Source organism: Delphinapterus leucas, unplaced genomic scaffold, assembly GCF_059928025.1.
Source record: "Delphinapterus leucas isolate spDelLeu-1000000601 "Yukka" unplaced genomic scaffold, BTC_Dleu_Yukka2 spDelLeu_asBTCV2_sq25, whole genome shotgun sequence".
NCBI classification, from domain to species: domain Eukaryota; kingdom Metazoa; phylum Chordata; class Mammalia; order Artiodactyla; family Monodontidae; genus Delphinapterus; species Delphinapterus leucas.
In genome coordinates, this window is record NW_028322234.1 from 8,423,011 (window position 1) to 8,440,046 (window position 17,036).

Genomic DNA, 17,036 nt, shown 5'->3' on the forward strand with positions numbered 1-17,036 from the left:
ACTTCCTCCCGCGACCGGAAGTGCAGGGTCCTGTAAGTATGGCGGCGTCGAAGGTGAAGCAGGACATGCCCCCGCTGGGGGGCTACGGCCTTATCGACTACAAGCGGAACCTTCCGCGTCGGGGACTGTCGGGTCAGTGTCGCCCTGCGCCGGGGTGTCAGGGTCTGGGCCTTCTGGGTGCCTCGGCGGGGTCGGGACGCCGGGGAGTCTAGCGGGCCTCAGTTTCCCTCTCCGTATGACGGGAAGCGGAGTTCCAGGATCCCCAACAGCTTCAGTACTAACAATAACGACAACTGCTGCAGTTTGTCGAGCATTTACTAAGCCCTTTGCCTCCTCGGAACAGCCCAAGAGGTCGGTCCCGTTAATTATTCCCATTTTACAATTGATGAAACTGAGGTTAATTTAGCCCGCGCCGCGATCCTTCCGCCACGTTCCGGTTTCACAGGTGGGGAAACTGAGGCCCGAGAGAGGATGCGACCTCCCCACGGGGCCACCCAGAGCAAAGCTGGGGCCGAAACCCGGAATACCGAGGGAATTTAAAAGATGTTCTGAAAAAAAAAAAAGAAGATGTTACGTGCAGTGGTTCCTCTCTGGTGGCCGCCAACTTCAGGCTATCCCAGAATTATGTGTTCTTAAAATTGTCAAGGGTTCTAAGTGACGTTTTAAAATTTTTTATTGGGTTCAACACAAAAAAATGTAAGCGAGAAAGTAAAAGGCGCCCATACTCTGCACCCAAGGATAACAGAGAAATACAAAAAATGTAAAACGAGTTAAGAATGAATACTTTGTTGCAAGTCATTGAACTTTACATTTAACCGTGCGCATGTTGTGCAAATTATGCCTCAATTAAAAAGCAAAAAAATTCATGGGCATGGTTTCAAAAAAAAAAGTTATAATTCAGACAGTAGAAAAGTTACTGTCAGGTGAAAACTCAGGTCTTCCCCTGCCCCTTCTTGGCTTTTTTCTAATCCAGAACAAAGGTTGGCAAACTTTTTCCGTAAAGAGCCAGATAAATAGTTCGTGCTTTCTCTGCCAGATGGTCTTTATCCACTATTGCTGCTTCTTTTTACAGCTTTGCAAACCTAAAAGTGCTCTTAGCCCGAGGGACATACAAAAACAGGTTACAGACTAGATTTGGCACCACATGGGCACTCGACTCTAGACTCATTCCTAGATTCAACAAATATAAAGCGATCTTTGAGTCTCTTCTTGACACCCAGGTCAGTGCACTCCTTGGGTGTGTGACATGAGGTCTTTTACACATGGATAGTTCTGTGACCAGGCTGCAGAAGGACCCTAGCCCTTGGGTCTCCCTGGGCTTCCCACAGTCAGCATCTCTTTCATTTTTAAGCGACAAATGTGGCCCATATCCCGGTCCTCTTCCAGTTAATAATACAGCAGTGCCTCCCGTGTGCCTCAGATACCACCAGTTGGGGTTGGGTCTCCCATCACAGCCCTTGACACCAACTTTCATTGCAGCACATACAGACCCACCCCAGTCTTTCCTGGTTGCAGAGGGGTGAGGAATATAAGACCACATTCCTTTCTGGGATGTGGTCTTCGTTTATGTACCTGCATTTAGTAATTGTTGAGTGCATCCGTGGTGCTGGACTGTGTCCTGAGGAGTTCACTGTTTAGCTGAGGAGACAGACACATCACTCCATAATTTCCCATTATGGTCAGTGCCGAGGCCTAGGATAACTGGGGCTTGCTTTAGCCAGAATGGGCGAAAGGACCTCTCTGAAAAGGATTTCCCCAGGCAGAGGGAACAGTAAATGCAAAGGCCCTACAGTCTGTCTTGCACCCTGCCCTCGTCCTCTGTCCTCCAGCCTTATCCACAGCTGCCCTCTCCCAATCAGTCTTGCTCTTGTCAAGGCACTGTGGCCCCAAGCCTGGCACCGACTCCCCTTTTCTCTGCGTGGCCCACTCAGCGCCAACATCCCAGAACATGCCAAGCTGGCTCAGGCCGCCTTTAATCCATGCTGCTACCGAAGTGACTGCTACCTCCACCTTTTCTCTTTATCTCTCACCCCCAGCTCTCCTCTCTCCACTCCCACCTGCACCCAGTGAGTGGCCCTTTCTTTTTTTCTGGTATCTTTAACATTTTTATTGAGATTCACATGCCATACCATACAGTTCACCCATTTCATGTGTACAGATCACCAATTTTGAGTCTATTCACAGTTATGCAACCATCACCATGATCTAAATTTACAACATTTTCATCACCCCAAAAAGAAATGCTCTACCCGTTAGCAGTCACTCCACATTCTCTCCCAGCCCGACAAGCTAGTGCTTTCTGTCTCTGTGGATTTGCCTCTCATATAAATGGCATCATTCACTCTGTGTCCTTTTTGTGTGACTTTTCGCAGCACGTTTTTAATGCTTATGTTGTAGTGTTTCAGTGCTTCATTCTTTTTTATGGCTGAATAATACTCTTGTATGGATGGACCACATTTTGTGTGTCCATTTACCACTTGTTGGACATTTGAGTTGTCTCCACCTTTTGGCTGTTACGAACAGTGCTGCTGTGAACATTCCTGTACAGGTTTCTGTGTGAACATATGTTTCCTTTCTCTGAGGTGGAGTGGAATTGCTGGGTCATATGGTAACTCCCTATTTAACATTGTGAGGAACTGCCAGACTGTTCCCAAATTGGCTGTACCATTTTACGTTCCCACCTGCAATGTACGGGAGTTCGAATTTCTCTGCATCTGGACAACACTAATTACTTTCCATTTAAAAAACTTTTAGCCATCCTAGTAGGTGTGAGGTGGTATCTAGTGTGGCTTTGATTCGCATTTCCCTAGGGACTAACAATGTTGAACATCTTTTCATGTGTTTATTGGCCATTTGTATAGCTTCCTTGAAGAAATTTCTATTCAAATCCTTTATGCATTTTTAATTGGGTGGTTAGTCATTTTATTATTGAGTTTTAAGAGTTCTTTATATATTTTGGATACCATTCCCTTATCAGGTATATGATCTGCAAATACTTTCTTCCAGTCTGTGGGTTGTCTTTTCAGCTCATTGATGGTGTCATTTGCAGCACAAAAGTTTTAAATTTCAACGAAGTCCAGTTCTGTTTTTTCTTTTGTCACTTGTGCTTCTGGTGTCGTATCTAAGAAACCATTGCCTTATCCAGGGTCACAGAGAATGACTTCTCTGTTTTCTAAGAGTTTTATGTTTTAGCTCTTAGTACATTGAGGTCTTTGATCCATTTTGAGCTAATTTTTGTGTATGGAGGGAGGAAGGAGCACACTTCTTTTGCATGTAGCTATCCAGTGGTCCAATTTGCTGAAAAGACTGTTCTGTCCCCATTGAATTATCTTGGCACCCTCGTCCAAAATCAATTGACCATAAATGTGAGGGTTTATTTCTGGACTCTCAGCTCTGTTCCATCAATGTACATGTCTATCCTTATGCCAGGGCACACTGTCTTGTACACACAGCTGCGTGATAAGTTTGAAGAGTCCTCCAACCTTGTTCTTCTTTTTCAGAATTGTTTCAGCTATTCTGGTCCCTTGCATTTCCATATGAATTTCACGATCTGCTTGTCAATTTCTGTGGGACTGGGGGCGGGAAGGTTGGGATTCTGATGGGGACTGTTGAATCTGTACCTCAGTTTGGAGAGTGCTGCCATCTGAACAATGTTAAGTTCCGATCCATGAACACAGGATGCGTTTCTATTCATTCAGGTCTTCTTTACACGTGGCCCGCACCCCCTTCTGGGCATGCCCCTCGTTGGCCTCTCCCACCAGACTGGCAGCTCTGGAGGCACAGACACCCCCTGAAGGCCTGGGGCCTCGGCCTCACCACTGTCAATGAGGAATAGATGAGTTAGAGCTGCATCATCTTAAAGGCCACCTTACCTTAGTCTTGGAATTTATCTTACAGATGGGCCCACACATGGGTGCCCAATGTTGAGGGCAAGAGGTCCTCACAAAGACAGTCTCTCAGTCTTTTCCCTGGGGCTGGGTCGGAAGAAGCAGCCCCGGGCCTCTCTGCAGCTGTTGCAAATAACGGGCAGCTCTGATGAAACACTCGCACCCAATGGAAAGAACGTTGAGTGCCCAGCACAGGTGGTCAGCCATTGTGGGAGAGCCACGAGTGCACTACGGACTGGTCCTGGGCACTCGGCCCTCTCAGGAGAGGTCCTACTTCTGAGCACAGGAACCACGGTGCCCTCGCTACCTTGTCCCCCAGAACATGGAAGTGCCTTACCCTGAGCTCATGTTTTTAACAGGTTGAACTAAAGGGATTAAAAAATTGAGCCAGTTTTTCATTTATCTCTGGGTCCAACAGAGGTGCCAGAGGAGCGTTGTGCTGGAGACAAGCTGAAGAAGAAAGAGCCCCCACTTTGTCCCCCCACGAGTCCCAGGAAGTGGCTTTACCCACCATTTGCCGGTCCTTTACTGGGTGTTAAATGGAGCTCGGTCTGGCTGAGCTTGTCAATTCATCCCAGCAACCACGAGTTCTGTCCAGAGGAGAGCCTGAGGCTTGAAAGATGAGGTGGTGCAGGACGAGCCAGCCCCAGCCAGGCCCCAAGCGTCCAGACCTCCCTGAAGACCCCAGCAGGCCCACGGCCTGTCAGTCAGAATTACAGCACAGGTGCCCACGGGTTCTCAGTAAATATTCATTTCAGCCTCTGTCTCCTGGGGTCCCGGGAAGGGGCTCCACCCCACTGGGCCGGGAGGAAGCAGCACCTGGGAGCCCAGGGGGTGGCTGGGCAGCCCCTGCAGGGCACTGCCTGCCTCCAGCAGCCCCATCCAGCCCCCTGTGGGCAGCACACAGGGAGGTGGCCCAGGCAGCTGGGACCCAGCATGGACACCGTCCTTCCCCACGGGGACCAGCTGGCTGAAGGGAACCAAACAACCTTCTAGTCAGTGGCGGGGCCAGGGCCACCCAGCCATAAACATTTAGGCCCTCAGGCCCTTTCATAGTCTCTGCCCGTCCTGTACCTTCCAGGAACCCTGGCATGGGGGCAGAGGTGTAGCAGCCTCGCAGCCTGGTGCCCCTGCCCGCAGAGTGGATGAATGGGATAAAGAGTGGGCTGCAGCTGTGGGGGGGGGGTGTCCAAGGGAGGGGGGCCAGTGGACTTTCCACAGAGACAAAAAAAAGTAGTCTGAAAAAATAGGTATTAGAGATGGTACCGGCCATCTCTGGCAGGGGGTTCGTGAGGGCTTTTGCCTTCTCCCTCATTCATGTTACTGGAGTATTTGCACAGTGAGTGGGTTATGCTTCAGGAGAAGAAAGGACAAGGTGGCCTGTCCCACGTGCAGGTGCTGAGCAGCGCCCCCTCTCCCCACAGGCTACAGCATGTTCGCCGTGGGCATCGGGACCTTGCTGTTTGGGTACTGGAGCATGATGAAGTGGAACCGCGAACGCAGGTAGGCCCTGCGCTGGTGAGGATGGGAGGGTGGGGACGTGTGCCTGTGGACTTAGTGTACCTCGGGGCCCCTTGTCAACTCCTCAGGCCTCAGGGGGTGCAGGCCCTGACACAGCAAGTCGATTTCTGGGCTTTACCCTCAAGGAATGACTGACTAGTAAGCAAGAAGCTCGCCGCCAGATGTTTACTGGGTGCCCTTGACCTCCACCACTGGGTACCCGAGGGTCCACGTTAGCATAGCAGAGGTGGAGGTGGAGGGACAGGCCCGTGATGCACTCTCTTAGTGGGTTTTTGTCTTTTTGTGGGTGGTGACCGGGCAATGGTGATATAAAGGCTTAAAAAGCAGATCATGCAAGATAGTGGCCGGGCCAGCCGTACAGGGCCTGAGGGACCCAGGTCTGCAACGGCCTTGGCTGGGACTCTGGCCGCCTCTGAGCTTGCCGGACACCCCGCCACGTGGCTCCTTCTCAGTGGCTCCCAACGAGCTAGGCCCCTCCACCCTCTCCCACTCTGTGTCCTGTGTCCTTAGCACCCACCTTGAGCTTGCTCACCCCCAGCACAGGTGGTGCTGGAGGAGGCCTAGCAAGTGGAGGGAGCTCAACATTGTTGAGTGAACTCAGGAGCACCTGGTGGGTGCTGGACGCTAGGGCCGCCACACTGGACAGGCAAGACCAGGCCCAGTCTCCCAGAGGGACCCAGTAGTAACCACGGTGTGTGACTGTGGTGAGGGCAGCAGCCTGGAGCGGGGCTGCTACCCTGGGTCCTGGGGGATGGGGAGGGGGTGGGAGGGTTGAGGTGGGGGCTGAAGTTCACCCAGACCCTTCCTTGTGCTGCTGTGAGATTTCTGGTGATGAGGGGACAGGGCAGGAGGCCACTCCCTGGGCCACATCATTGGGCATCGCTCTCCCCACACCTCCCAGCACAGATGGGGCTGGTGGCTTGGAGATGCCAAAAAGCAGGGAGAAGAAAGGAGCTGCCCATGATGCTTGCTCCCCCACGGGTTTCTTGCGGTGAAAGTGATGTGATTTTGTAAAGTCCAAAACCCCATGATGAACGTTCCCCACAGTTCACTGCAATCATCAGGCCCGGGCTATTTTTAGGATTTAAAAAAAAGTTTTGAACTGAAAAGAAAGTGTGAAGCCAGCAGTCTTGTGGACTGACGCCGCCTGTGTCAACTGCATGCCCCCCTCATCCCCCATCTCAGGCTGCCGGTGGGCAGAGCCCACTGCCCAAGCCCTTCCCTCTTGCTTGCCTCTCCCCCAAACCCCTTTCCAGGGTAATGCATGTCCAAGGGCCTCATCATCCACCCCCCATCCCACCATGGTCTGGTCTGAGTGTTGGTTTCGGGGTTTCACAGGCGCCTGCAGATCGAGGACTTCGAGGCCCGCATTGCACTGATGCCTCTGTTGCAGGCAGAGAAGGACCGGAGGTGTGCTGCTGGGGCCAGGGTCGGGAGGTTACAGGCCTGAGTGCTGCAGCCTGCAGCGTGGGATAAGGCCAGAACACACATGGGGACCGACAGCCATGACCTTGTACGTGGCTCCAGGGGATGCCCTCGTCCTTGGAGAGGGCCCCAAACTTGATTTGCAGCAGAGACCCAAGAGAGAATGGAAGGGCTTCTGGGGGAGGGGGCATTGGGGCTGGGCAGGAGGACGGTAAGAGTCTGCCAGTGGAAGAAAGGAAAGAAGAGGGGTCAGCATGCGCAGGGTTGAAAGCTGCAGGAGACGATGGGGAGGTGGGGCAGGGACACGTTTGGCAGGTTTGTTCGGCAGGGGCCCCTCAGGGTGGTCAGGCCTGTCCCCCACCTCCCACCCTGTCCCTGCAGGGTTCTCCAGATGCTTCGGGAGAACTTGGAGGAGGAGGCGATCGTCATGAAGGACGTGCCAGATTGGAAGGTGGGTCCTCAGCAGGGAGGGCGGGGGTCTAGGCCACTGCAGAAACGCAGCCTCCCACAGAAAACCTGGGGCTGAGGGGTAGTGGGTGTCAAGTGCCAGAAGGGGAAGGCAGTTTTGGGTGTAGGCACAGTGGCTGCCAGGCCTGGTGGGGTCCCAGCAGGCTGCATGGGCCTAAGGGGTTAGCTGCATCGCCACCCATACCCTTCTGTCCCCTCAGGTAGGCGAGTCTGTGTTCCACACAACGCGCTGGGTGACCCCCATGATGGGCGAGCTCTACGGGCTGCGCACGAACGAGGAGATTCTCCGCGCCACCTATGGCTTCATGTGGTACACGTAGGCACCTGTGCCCTTCAGACCACTGGACCCCTACTCCCTCCCTACCAGGAGAGAATAAACGCTCTGGAGACTGGCCTGCCTGTGTCCTAGGGACTGAGTGATTGGGGGTTGGGGGCTACGGGGTGTCACAGGAGGTGCAGGGACTAAGCAGAAGTTGCCAATGGGGTGGCCCCTGGATCACCCTTTAGCATCGGCTACCAAATATGCCTGGACTTTTCCCTACCTTTTTTGAAACCCTGCTTGTCAGCAGCCAACCCCTTCGGACTGGGGGGCTTCTCCACCTGGGTACGGGGTGGGTGGGTGACCTGCAAAGGAGAGCACCGGGGTGGAGAGGGGCGCAGCACAGGCGGGTCCCCTCGCTCCTAAGCCAGGATCCCATAGCAGGGGTAACCGGCCCATCGCTGCCCCTCCAGACTTTGTTTTCTTGCCAATATTCGCAACTCTGGGATTCCCGCCATCCTCTGGGGCAGCAGTGGGGTTAAGTCCACTTGCACCTACCGACCAACGGCTGTGCACAGCGCCTTCGCGGCGTCTCCTGATTGGCGGACACACGGTGGGCGGGAGGAGAGAGGACGCCCCCTCTGCCCAGGGATGCACTTAAAAGGCTGTGGTGGTGGTGGCTGCCTGCGCGCCCAGATCACCTCCGCCATGAGCAGCGCGGCTGGCCCGGACCTAGCGGAGGCACCCGAGGAGCGGTGTTTCCTCAGGTCAGCCGGGGGGGAGAGGGACGGGAGGCTGGGGCATGGCTGGAAGAGGGCCTGGGGGACCAGGGGCTGTAGATCAGAGGCAAAGGCATGGCCGGGATGGGGAGGCAGGGAGAATCCCACGCCCATCCGCATTTCACTGGAGAGACAGCCTGCAGCTGCCGACACCTCCAAAGCTGCGTTACCAGGGAAACGGCATCTGCAGCGGCCCATCAGCACCGCTGGTCGCTCCCCCGTTACCCACAGCCTAAGCAGGGCCCGCCGCCCTTTTCCATCTTCCCCAGGGACCCTGGAGCCCATGCCCCTTGTCTCCCATCCGGGAAGAGCTGAGCTCTTTTAGCTCCTCAAATGCTCACACCCTCCTTGATAGTGCGCCTGCTACTAACCCCTCGTTCGGAGAAGAAAACTGAAGGCTGGGGAGGGAAGCCACTGGCTGAGCTAGGGCTAAAGTGATTTTTAAATACATGGGGCCACTTGCCAGTGGGCTGATGAATTTGGGGTCTGGAGCTGGCAGCTCTGGTTGTGCCCTCCACCTTGTCCTAAGTCATCCTCTTGTGTCCTCTAAGCGCTTGTGACATGGGACCCCAAGCAGGGCTGTAGACCTCACTGTAAACCAGACCCCACAGTCCTTTGTGCGGCCACCTGCCCACTGTCCACTCAGCCCCTCTTCTCAAGGCAGATCCTGTGCAGCGACTGGCTGATGTCCAGACTCAGCGAGAGACCCAGCACATGCTAGGCAGGGGGAAGAAAGTGTTTTAGAAGCTGGAGCTGTGACTTCACCTGGTGTGGGGGATGGGGGGGCCTCAGATGCCAACTAAGGAGTGATGGGGTGCTGTGTGTTGGGTGGGAGTGGAACACGGGGAGAGGAGGCTGGGATGAGAGACATAATGGGGGGCATGTAAGTAAGGTGAGGAATTTGAATATTCTCTGAACACTGGGGACCCATAAGAAGGTTTGGGACAGGGGGTGGTGAAATCTGGTGTTCAAGTTTTCAAAGCCCCCTCGGCTTGTGTTGAGTTTGGGGGGATGTGACTGCAGTAGGCAGCCAGGTGAGCAATGATGAAGGGCTGGTGGGCAGAGACACGAGGGTGGAGAGAAGCAGATGGAGCTGAGAAAGCAGGGAGTGTGTGGCACAGGCACCCTAGCCTCAGAGCTTCATCTCTAAAAAGCCCCCTCCTGGAGCATTTTGCCCCTTCTGGGGCTGGTGGGCAAATCCCGGGACCTCACAGCTCCTCTCATCTGGGGGCTGAGGTTGGGAGAAGCAAGAGGCACCCTCATAAACTGAGCACCGTCCCCCAGTCCCATAACAGTTCTGCCCTATCCCCTTCCCTGCCCAGAGCAGCTGCTGCCCCTACCCTCAGGCTCCTAAGCCTGGACTGCCCTCTGCCTGTGGAGTCCCGGTTATCTCTCCAGTGACCGGCTAGGCAGGAAGATAAGGTTCCAAGTGGAGGCCAGAGGCCAAAGCTTTGGAACAGAGAAAGAAGAAGAGGAATGCATGATCCTCCCTCAGCCCTCCTGCGGGGGCAACAGAGCTGTCACAAGGTGAAGATAGAGGAATGAGCCATATTCTGCCTGCCTGCCTGCCTGTGCTGGGTCTTTGTTGCTGCTCGAGGGCTTTCTCTAGTTGCGGCGAGCGGGGCTACTCTTCGTGGAGGTGTGTGGGCTTCTCATTGCGGTGGCTTCTCGTTGCGGAGCACGGGCTCTAGGCACGCGGATTTCAGTAGTTGTGGCGCGCGGGCTCTAGAGCTCAGGCTCAGTAGTGTGGCACATGGGCTTAGTTGCTCCGCGGCATGTGGGATCTTCCCGGACCAGGGCTCGAACCTGTGTCCCCTGCACTGGCAGGGGGATTCTTAACCACTGCACCACCAGGGAAGCCCCGCCACATTCTTAAAGCGCCTTCGACATTCTTTCTCGGGAGCTGGGCTGGCCTGTCCTGGGGGCGCTCTTCATCTGGCCCCACCATGAGGTCTGTTTCCCCACCCAGTCCTTCAACCTCCTGCAGCATCAGCCACAGACAACCTGGGAGTTGCATCTGGCTCTGCTCGCTGGGGTGACAAGGCATGTCACCTTGCCCTAAGCCTCCATCTTCCCCATCTGTGTGGGACCCTGAAGTATCTTTCTGACCAAGTTTCTCAGCCTCGCTCTCTCTGCCTCTCTTCTGTCCCTTGAACCTGCCAAGTTCATTTCCACCACAGGGCCTCGGCCCTCACTGTTCTTGCCACCTAGATTACCTCCCACAGCACTCCAGGCCAGCTCCTCCAGGAAGCCCTCCCTGACTCCCCATCGCATAGCAATGCTTGCTTCCCACCTCCACCCCTCCTGCTGCCTGGCCTGGTCACACTGTACAATTGGCTAGAAGGTTGTGGTCTCCTGCTCACGGCATCAAAAAAAGGAACCTCAGGATTCATCCCAACAAACCTCTACCCATCTGTAGGTCTCCCTCTGCTTTGCTCACACCCCATCCGTGGCTCTGGAGACAGACACCAAGGGTAGAAGGCTCAGTTTTCCAACTTGCTTCCTACATGACTCTGGGCAAACCATTTTATTTATCTGAGTTGTTATATGTTCTTCCAACTCTTCTGGGCCTGGTCCTTTTACGATAATAATAATAATGATAATACCCTAATAACAATTATTATTATTATCATTACACTCTAGGGTGTGCTGAGCTGGGGGCAAGTGCAGTTCCCCAGCTGGAAGGGGTCCTGGCTATGGGAAGCTGGTGTCAGGCTATAGACCCTGCCCAGCTGCTCCAGCCCCTGATTCTGGAGTGAAGAACGTCTTCCAGTCCTCAATGCCAGCCAGCTCTTCCTCTCTGTAGCCACCAAGCCCAGACCAAGACCAGCTTGGGCCCTGCTCTTAGAAGGACCCAACACTTGGTTTAATGCTCTGCCGTCACCATCTTAAAACTCTTAATAATTATTGATCAAGGGGCCCCACATTTGCATTTTGCACTGGACGTTGAAAATTATTAGCCTGTCCTGCCTTCTCTTTTGCAAGGCTCAGAGAGATGAGACGGACCTCAGTCACTCACTGAGCTGGGGGCTGAGCTTCACCTCAAGCACTTTGGCTCCATTTCTCTGGCCACAATTATTGAATTTTATCACTGTCCCTGAAAGAGGGATCACCAATGAGTCTCATAGCTGCAGGCGCCACATCCACCTCCCCATGTGAGCCATCAAACTCTGCTGCCTTGGACTTCCCTGGTGGCGCAGTGGTTAAGAATCCGCCTGCCAATGCAGGGGACACGGATTCTTGCCCTGGTCCGGGAAGATCCCACATGCCGCGGAGCAACTAAGCCCATGCGCCACAACTACTGAAGCCCCCGCGCCTAGAGCCCGCGCTAGGCAACAAGAGAAGCCACCACAATGAGAAGGCTGCACGCCGCAATGAAGAGTAGCCCCTGCTCGCCGCAACTAGAGAAAGCCCGCGCGCAGCAACGAACACCCAAGGTGGCCAAAAAAACAAAACAAAACAAAACTCTGCTGCCTTTAACACCCTCCTCCCCACAGGCACCCCCAGTCCAGTTGACCTCCAGTGTCCTAGAATCCTTTCAGTGGTTTTCACTGCCTGAAATCCACGCGTCACCTCCAACAACTAAGTCCTTCATGCTCTATTCCCCCCTCTGGGTTCCTCTTGCCTTGGGGACTGGGGGCATCTGGGTGAGGCTCTATATCCCATGCTTTGGGGCAATAGAACCAACATGCACGGCCATGCACTTCTTCTACCACCAGAGGGCTCCCGCGCCTCAGGCTTGTGCTCAAAACTCCCGCAGCCTTCCAGGCTTCAGTTCAACGGTGTGCACGATGGATGAGGAAACTGAGGGTCTTCGGCTCTGGGCACGGGGTGGGGGTGGCATCCGGGCCTGGCTCAGAGCATTGGTGGCACATTTCTGGCTCCAGCTGAGTCTCTGTCTCTAAGTCTTTCCGTCTCTCTGTGTCTGAGCATTTCTCCCCACTCTGACCCCCAGCACAGCCGAGGCAGCTGCCCTGGAGCGGGAGTTGCTGGAAGATTATCGCTTCGGGCGGCAGCAGCTGGTGGAGTGGTGCGGCCATGCTAGTGCCGTGGCTGTGACCAAGGTACCTGACCCCTGATCCTCAACCTTGACCCCAACCAGATGGCCAGCCCACCAGAGTGGAGGCCTAGCTGCATGACCCCCACGGCCAGGATGGTCATTTCTGCCCTCAAGAAGCCCCTCTTTGCTTGGGGCCACCCCAGCCCATCACTCAGATGGGGAAACTGAGGTCCAAAGAAGATCATCACTGGCCCAGGCCAGTGTGTTAATGAGCGTCAGGACAGAGACGGGGGTCACCACAGATGTGGAGGCAACCACAGAGATGGGTCTGGGGCCCTTGACTGCCTGCCTCTGCCACCTCCTGGGTCTTGAGCAGAGGGGACGTCAGTTCCTGAAGTCTGAGCACCCGCAAACAACTCCCAGCCACAGGTGGGGGAACTGAGGCCCAGAGGTGGGGAGGGGTCTGCACAGGGCCCTGGGGGGTTGGAAGTAGAGCTATGTTTGGCTCTGGAGCAAACCCCCAGGCCTCGAGGTGCCTGCAAGAGATGCAAGAATAATAGCAATGACGATACTACTGTCCAGTGTTTCGTGTCATGTTGCCAAACCACGCTGGGCCTCAGTTTCCTCCTCTGAAAAAGGGTAATAAACTGACACCAATTAATAAACACAAATGCCTTAAGAAAGTGCCTGATTGAGTCAGGGCTCCAGCACGTAACCCTTTTCCTCTTCCTCCCCTTCTTCCTCCTCTTCTTATTACCGCTGTGTACTTTTTTTTTTTTTTTTTTTTGTGGTACGCGGGCCTCTCACTGTTGTGGCCTCTCCCGCTGCGGAGCACAGGCTTCGGACGCGCAGGCTCGGCGGCCATGGCTCACTGGCCCAGCCGCTCCACGGCACGTGGGATCTTCCTGGACTGGGGCACAAACCCATGTCCCCTTCATCGGCAGGCGGACTCTCGACCACTGCACCACCAGGGAAGCCCACCACTGTATACTTTTAAAAAAACTTAATATCTTTATGGGGCCTCAATTGTCTTTTAACTTAAATGTTGCTAGTTCCAAGTGAAACAGATCCTGAGTGAGATGCTCAGAGGAAAAGAGAACAATGAAAATCAAAGCCACAAAAGCAAACCCAGTGTAGTAAACTCACGCCTGGCCATTGATGACCAACCGTCCAGTTTTTGCGCTGAAAGCTCTGTGTTTGTCCAGAGGCCCCTTGGTCCTAGCCAGCTGGATGTTATCACTCTCCCTGACTTGGTTGCGGGTCTGGGGCTCTGGGCATGGCGTGGTGGGGTCATAGGTAGGACCAGGTTGGGTCAGGACCTTGCTGAGGCCCTGGGGAGGAGACTCAAAAAGGAAATAACTTTCCCTCTGTGTGGTTGGAGGTTAGAGTATAGTTGGGCCCCCTGGAGCCACCCTGGGCCTGGTAGAGACCCCACAAGCATGTCGGAGCCATTGTTACTCCCATTCGATAGAGGCTGGGGAAGGAGAGTGAGCTGAGGCCAAGCAGAGAGTCAGGGTAAGGCTGAGACTCTTCTGCGTTAAAGAGAGGGAGATACACAGAGACAGAGAGGAGAGTCTGAGAGATACAGAGATGGAGAGAAAGAGAGACACAGAGGCGAAGACAGAAATGAGAGAAACAGATGAGGAGAGACACGTAGAGAGTCTGAGAGATACAGAGAGAAAGACAGGGAGGTGAAGACAGAGGCCAACACAGAGGGACAGACGGAGAGAGACAGGGTATGGCGCGTTGGAAAAATACCCCCCTCCCCTACTCCCTCCAGCTTTGGGGCCTCCGGGAGGGACGGAGGCCTGGAAACATGAGCGGTGGGAGGGGCAGCCACTGCAGTGGAAAAAGGTGGAAGAATGTCTGCAACTCAGGCCGAGAATAAACAAACCGCACTCTGGGCTCGGGTGGTGGCAGGAGGCACGTTTTTCTGCTTGGGCTTGGCAGAGCCTGAGGCAAGGACTCTGGGTCTCCAACAAGGAAACTGAGGCCCCCAGAGGCCCCAGCCCCTCTCCTCCCGTCCTGTCCTCTTGCCTCCAGGGCTGAGCCCTATCCCATCCTCTACTCCAGGCCTCAGTTTCCCCACTGGAGTAAGACGTTCCGAACGCCATGCCTTTGCCTTTGCTGTGCCCCTGCCAGGTGTTCCCTTTGCCTGCCCACTCCCGGAAGCAGAGGACGGTGCTAGTCGTGTGCGGCCCGGAGCAGAATGGGGCAGTGGGGCTGGTCTGTGCCCGGCACCTGCGGGTGTTTGTGAGTAGCAAGAATTTCCTTGGCCTCTCAGGGTCACACTCCCAACCCATCCTTGAAAAAAAATTGCTTCCTCCTCTTATTAGTGTCCCAGGGGGAGGATGAGGCATGTCAGGTTACAGAATATGCCCAGTGCTTGTGCCAGGCAGTGTCTGCTGCCTGGTACCCAGATCTGGGGACAGAGGCCCAGTGGGGAGCCTGGGAGGGCCCCAGTGCTGACCCCTTCCCACTCCCCACAGGAGTACGAACCAACCATCTTCTACCCCACACGCTCACTGGACCCGCTGCACCGGGACCTGACTACCCAGTGTGAGAAGATGGACATCCCCTTCCTGTCCTATCTGCCCACGGAGGTCAGCTCGGGTGGCAACTGAGGGGGTTGGTGGGGGACAGTGCCCCAAGATCGCCCCCTGACCCTGCCTGCCCTCCCAGGTCCAGCTCATCAACAACGCCTACAGACTGGCGGTGGACGCCGTGCTGGGCCCCGGTGTGGAGCCGGGCAAGGCCGGGGGCCCCTGCATGCGTGCACTGGCCACGCTCAAGCTACTGTCCATCCCCCTCGTGAGCCTGGACATTCCCTCAGGCATGTCAGGTGGAGTGGGGGGCATGAGGATCTGGAGGGCTTGGGTGGAGGTCCCTGTACCCTGGCTTCTGGTGGTCCCAGCCTGTCTGCCCACTCTGAGCCTCAGTTTCCCCAGCATGGATGGATCCTGCACTCTGGGTGAGGCTGAGGGTCATGTCCATCCCTCGGATGGGGAGTACCCAGGCTGGTGCCCGTGTGACCCTGGGTCCCCTCCCCCCTACACCCAGCACAGTGTGCCCGCTGCCCACCCTGGCCCAGTCACCCGGGGCAGACGTGAGCTCACTCGGCAAAGGCCCCGCTCATCCTGGCCACGGCCCCAGGCCTGTTGGAGCCATTAGGCAATGGGCAGAACGGAACAAACAGCTGCTGGCAAGCCAGACCCTCCATGGGGGTGGCCAGACTCAGGGGGACATCACCCGGCTTACAAGACCCCAGGGTCATACCAGCAGGATGCCACAGAGCTGGGGGTGGTGTCTAAGGGAGGAGGTGGTCTGAGGGGACAGGCTGCAAGCTCTTGTCTGAACAGATAGCCTTGGACAGAGAGGGTCTCCCTGTTAGGTCAGAAGGGCTTATTAGTGGCCCCTAGTCTGAGGGTGGAGGCTCATTTGAGGGATGGCAGAGGCTACAACCCAGTGAGGGAGGGGGCAGGGTCCTGCCAAGTCAAAAGGCAAGATCTAGTCTGAAGGTGAAGGCAGGGATGTCAGGTCAGAGGGGAGAGTCTCTAGTCAGAGGCAGGAGGCTGGCTGCTCAAGTTGGGAGGGGCGGGGGGCACATCTTGTCAGAGGCAAGAACCTGGGGCAAAGAGACAGGTCTGATGGGGTAGGCTTGCCTGAGGATGGTGGCAAGTCTGTCCCCTGAGTAGAGAGTGGGGATCTGGGAGGAGGCTGGGAGGTCTGGGTGGAAAGAGACTTTAGTTTAAGTAGGGGAGCTCAGGGTTGACAGGCCGGGAGGTATAGAGACGGCAGACGCAGAGGTCTGATTGGGAAAGGGCAGCACGTATAAATGAGGTCGTCTGAAGGCAGAAGCTCTGGTCAGAGGAGGAGGGAAACATCTCCGGGGAGCGGGGAGAAACTGGCCTGAGGGCAGAGGCTCAGTTTTTTGGGGTTTTTTTTCCGGTACGCGGGCCTCTCACTGTTGTGGCCTTTCCCGTTGCGGGGCACAGGTTCCGGACGCACACGCTCAGCGGCCATGGCTCACGGGCCCAGCCGCTCCGCGGCATGTGGGATCTTCCCGGACCGGGGCACGAACCCGTGTCCCCTGCCTCGGCAGGCGGACTCTCAACCACTGCGCCACCAGGGAAGCCCCCAGAGGCTCAGTTTTATGGGAGGCAGGTCTGACCAAACTCATGGGTCAGAGCAGAGGCTGTGTCTGATGGGGAAGGGGAAGTGGGTGATGGGGCGGCAGGTCTCTTGTCTGAGAGCCAGCACCCCTCCCAGCTCCTGATCCCCGCCTCCCATCCTTCCTCCCTCAGGCTGGGACCCAGAGACCGGCGGCGACGCCGAGGACGGGCTACGACCCGACGTGCTCGTATCGCTGGCGGCGCCCAAGCAATGCGCCGGCCGCTTCTCCGGGCGCCACCACTTCGTGGCCGGCAGGTTCGTGCCCGACGACGTGCGCCGAAAGTTCGCTCTGCGCCTGCCGGGGTACACGGGCACCGACTGCATCGCGGCGCTTTGACAGCCACCCGTGCCCACGCGGCTTGGGCCCGCGCCAATAAACACACGTACCACCGCCACCTCGCCTGGGCCTCCTCTGTGCGCGGGGTCTGGCGCGGGGGTGGGGAAGCTCAGGGAGGAACTTCCCACCGGTCCCCTGGTGGCCCCAAGGCGGGAGGGATGGAGGGCAGACGTAAATGGACTTCTTG

General features: G+C 55.8%; 2 protein-coding genes across 3 annotated transcripts; both read left to right on the plus strand.

The window, feature by feature from the left end:
• The first annotated feature begins 3 nt into the window (after window positions 1-3).
• Window positions 4-7,695, plus strand: NDUFA13 (NADH:ubiquinone oxidoreductase subunit A13). 2 transcript variants are annotated; one of them, XM_022558565.3, is made up of 5 exons: window positions 5-132; window positions 5,312-5,390; window positions 6,747-6,818; window positions 7,215-7,284; window positions 7,502-7,695. In XM_022558565.3, exons 1-5 carry the CDS (start codon window positions 39-41, stop codon window positions 7,619-7,621), a joined length of 435 nt encoding a protein of 144 aa, XP_022414273.2. In that variant the 5' UTR covers window positions 5-38; the 3' UTR covers window positions 7,622-7,695. The 2 variants fall into 2 exon arrangements, with proteins under 2 accessions (XP_030618168.1, XP_022414273.2); XM_030762308.2 differs by lacking the exon at window positions 6,747-6,818 and having other exon boundaries at window positions 4-132.
• Window positions 7,696-7,772: 77 nt separating this feature from the next.
• YJEFN3 (YjeF N-terminal domain containing 3) lies at window positions 7,773-16,894 on the plus strand. The gene is given in 9 exon segments (XM_089905337.1): window positions 7,773-8,327; window positions 12,295-12,403; window positions 14,482-14,592; window positions 14,829-14,942; window positions 15,022-15,435; window positions 15,437-15,523; window positions 15,525-15,578; window positions 15,581-15,644; window positions 16,644-16,894. Coding segments are annotated over 9 exon segments (1,275 nt in total). The 5' UTR covers window positions 7,773-8,211; the 3' UTR covers window positions 16,850-16,894.
• Window positions 16,895-17,036: the final 142 nt, after the last annotated feature.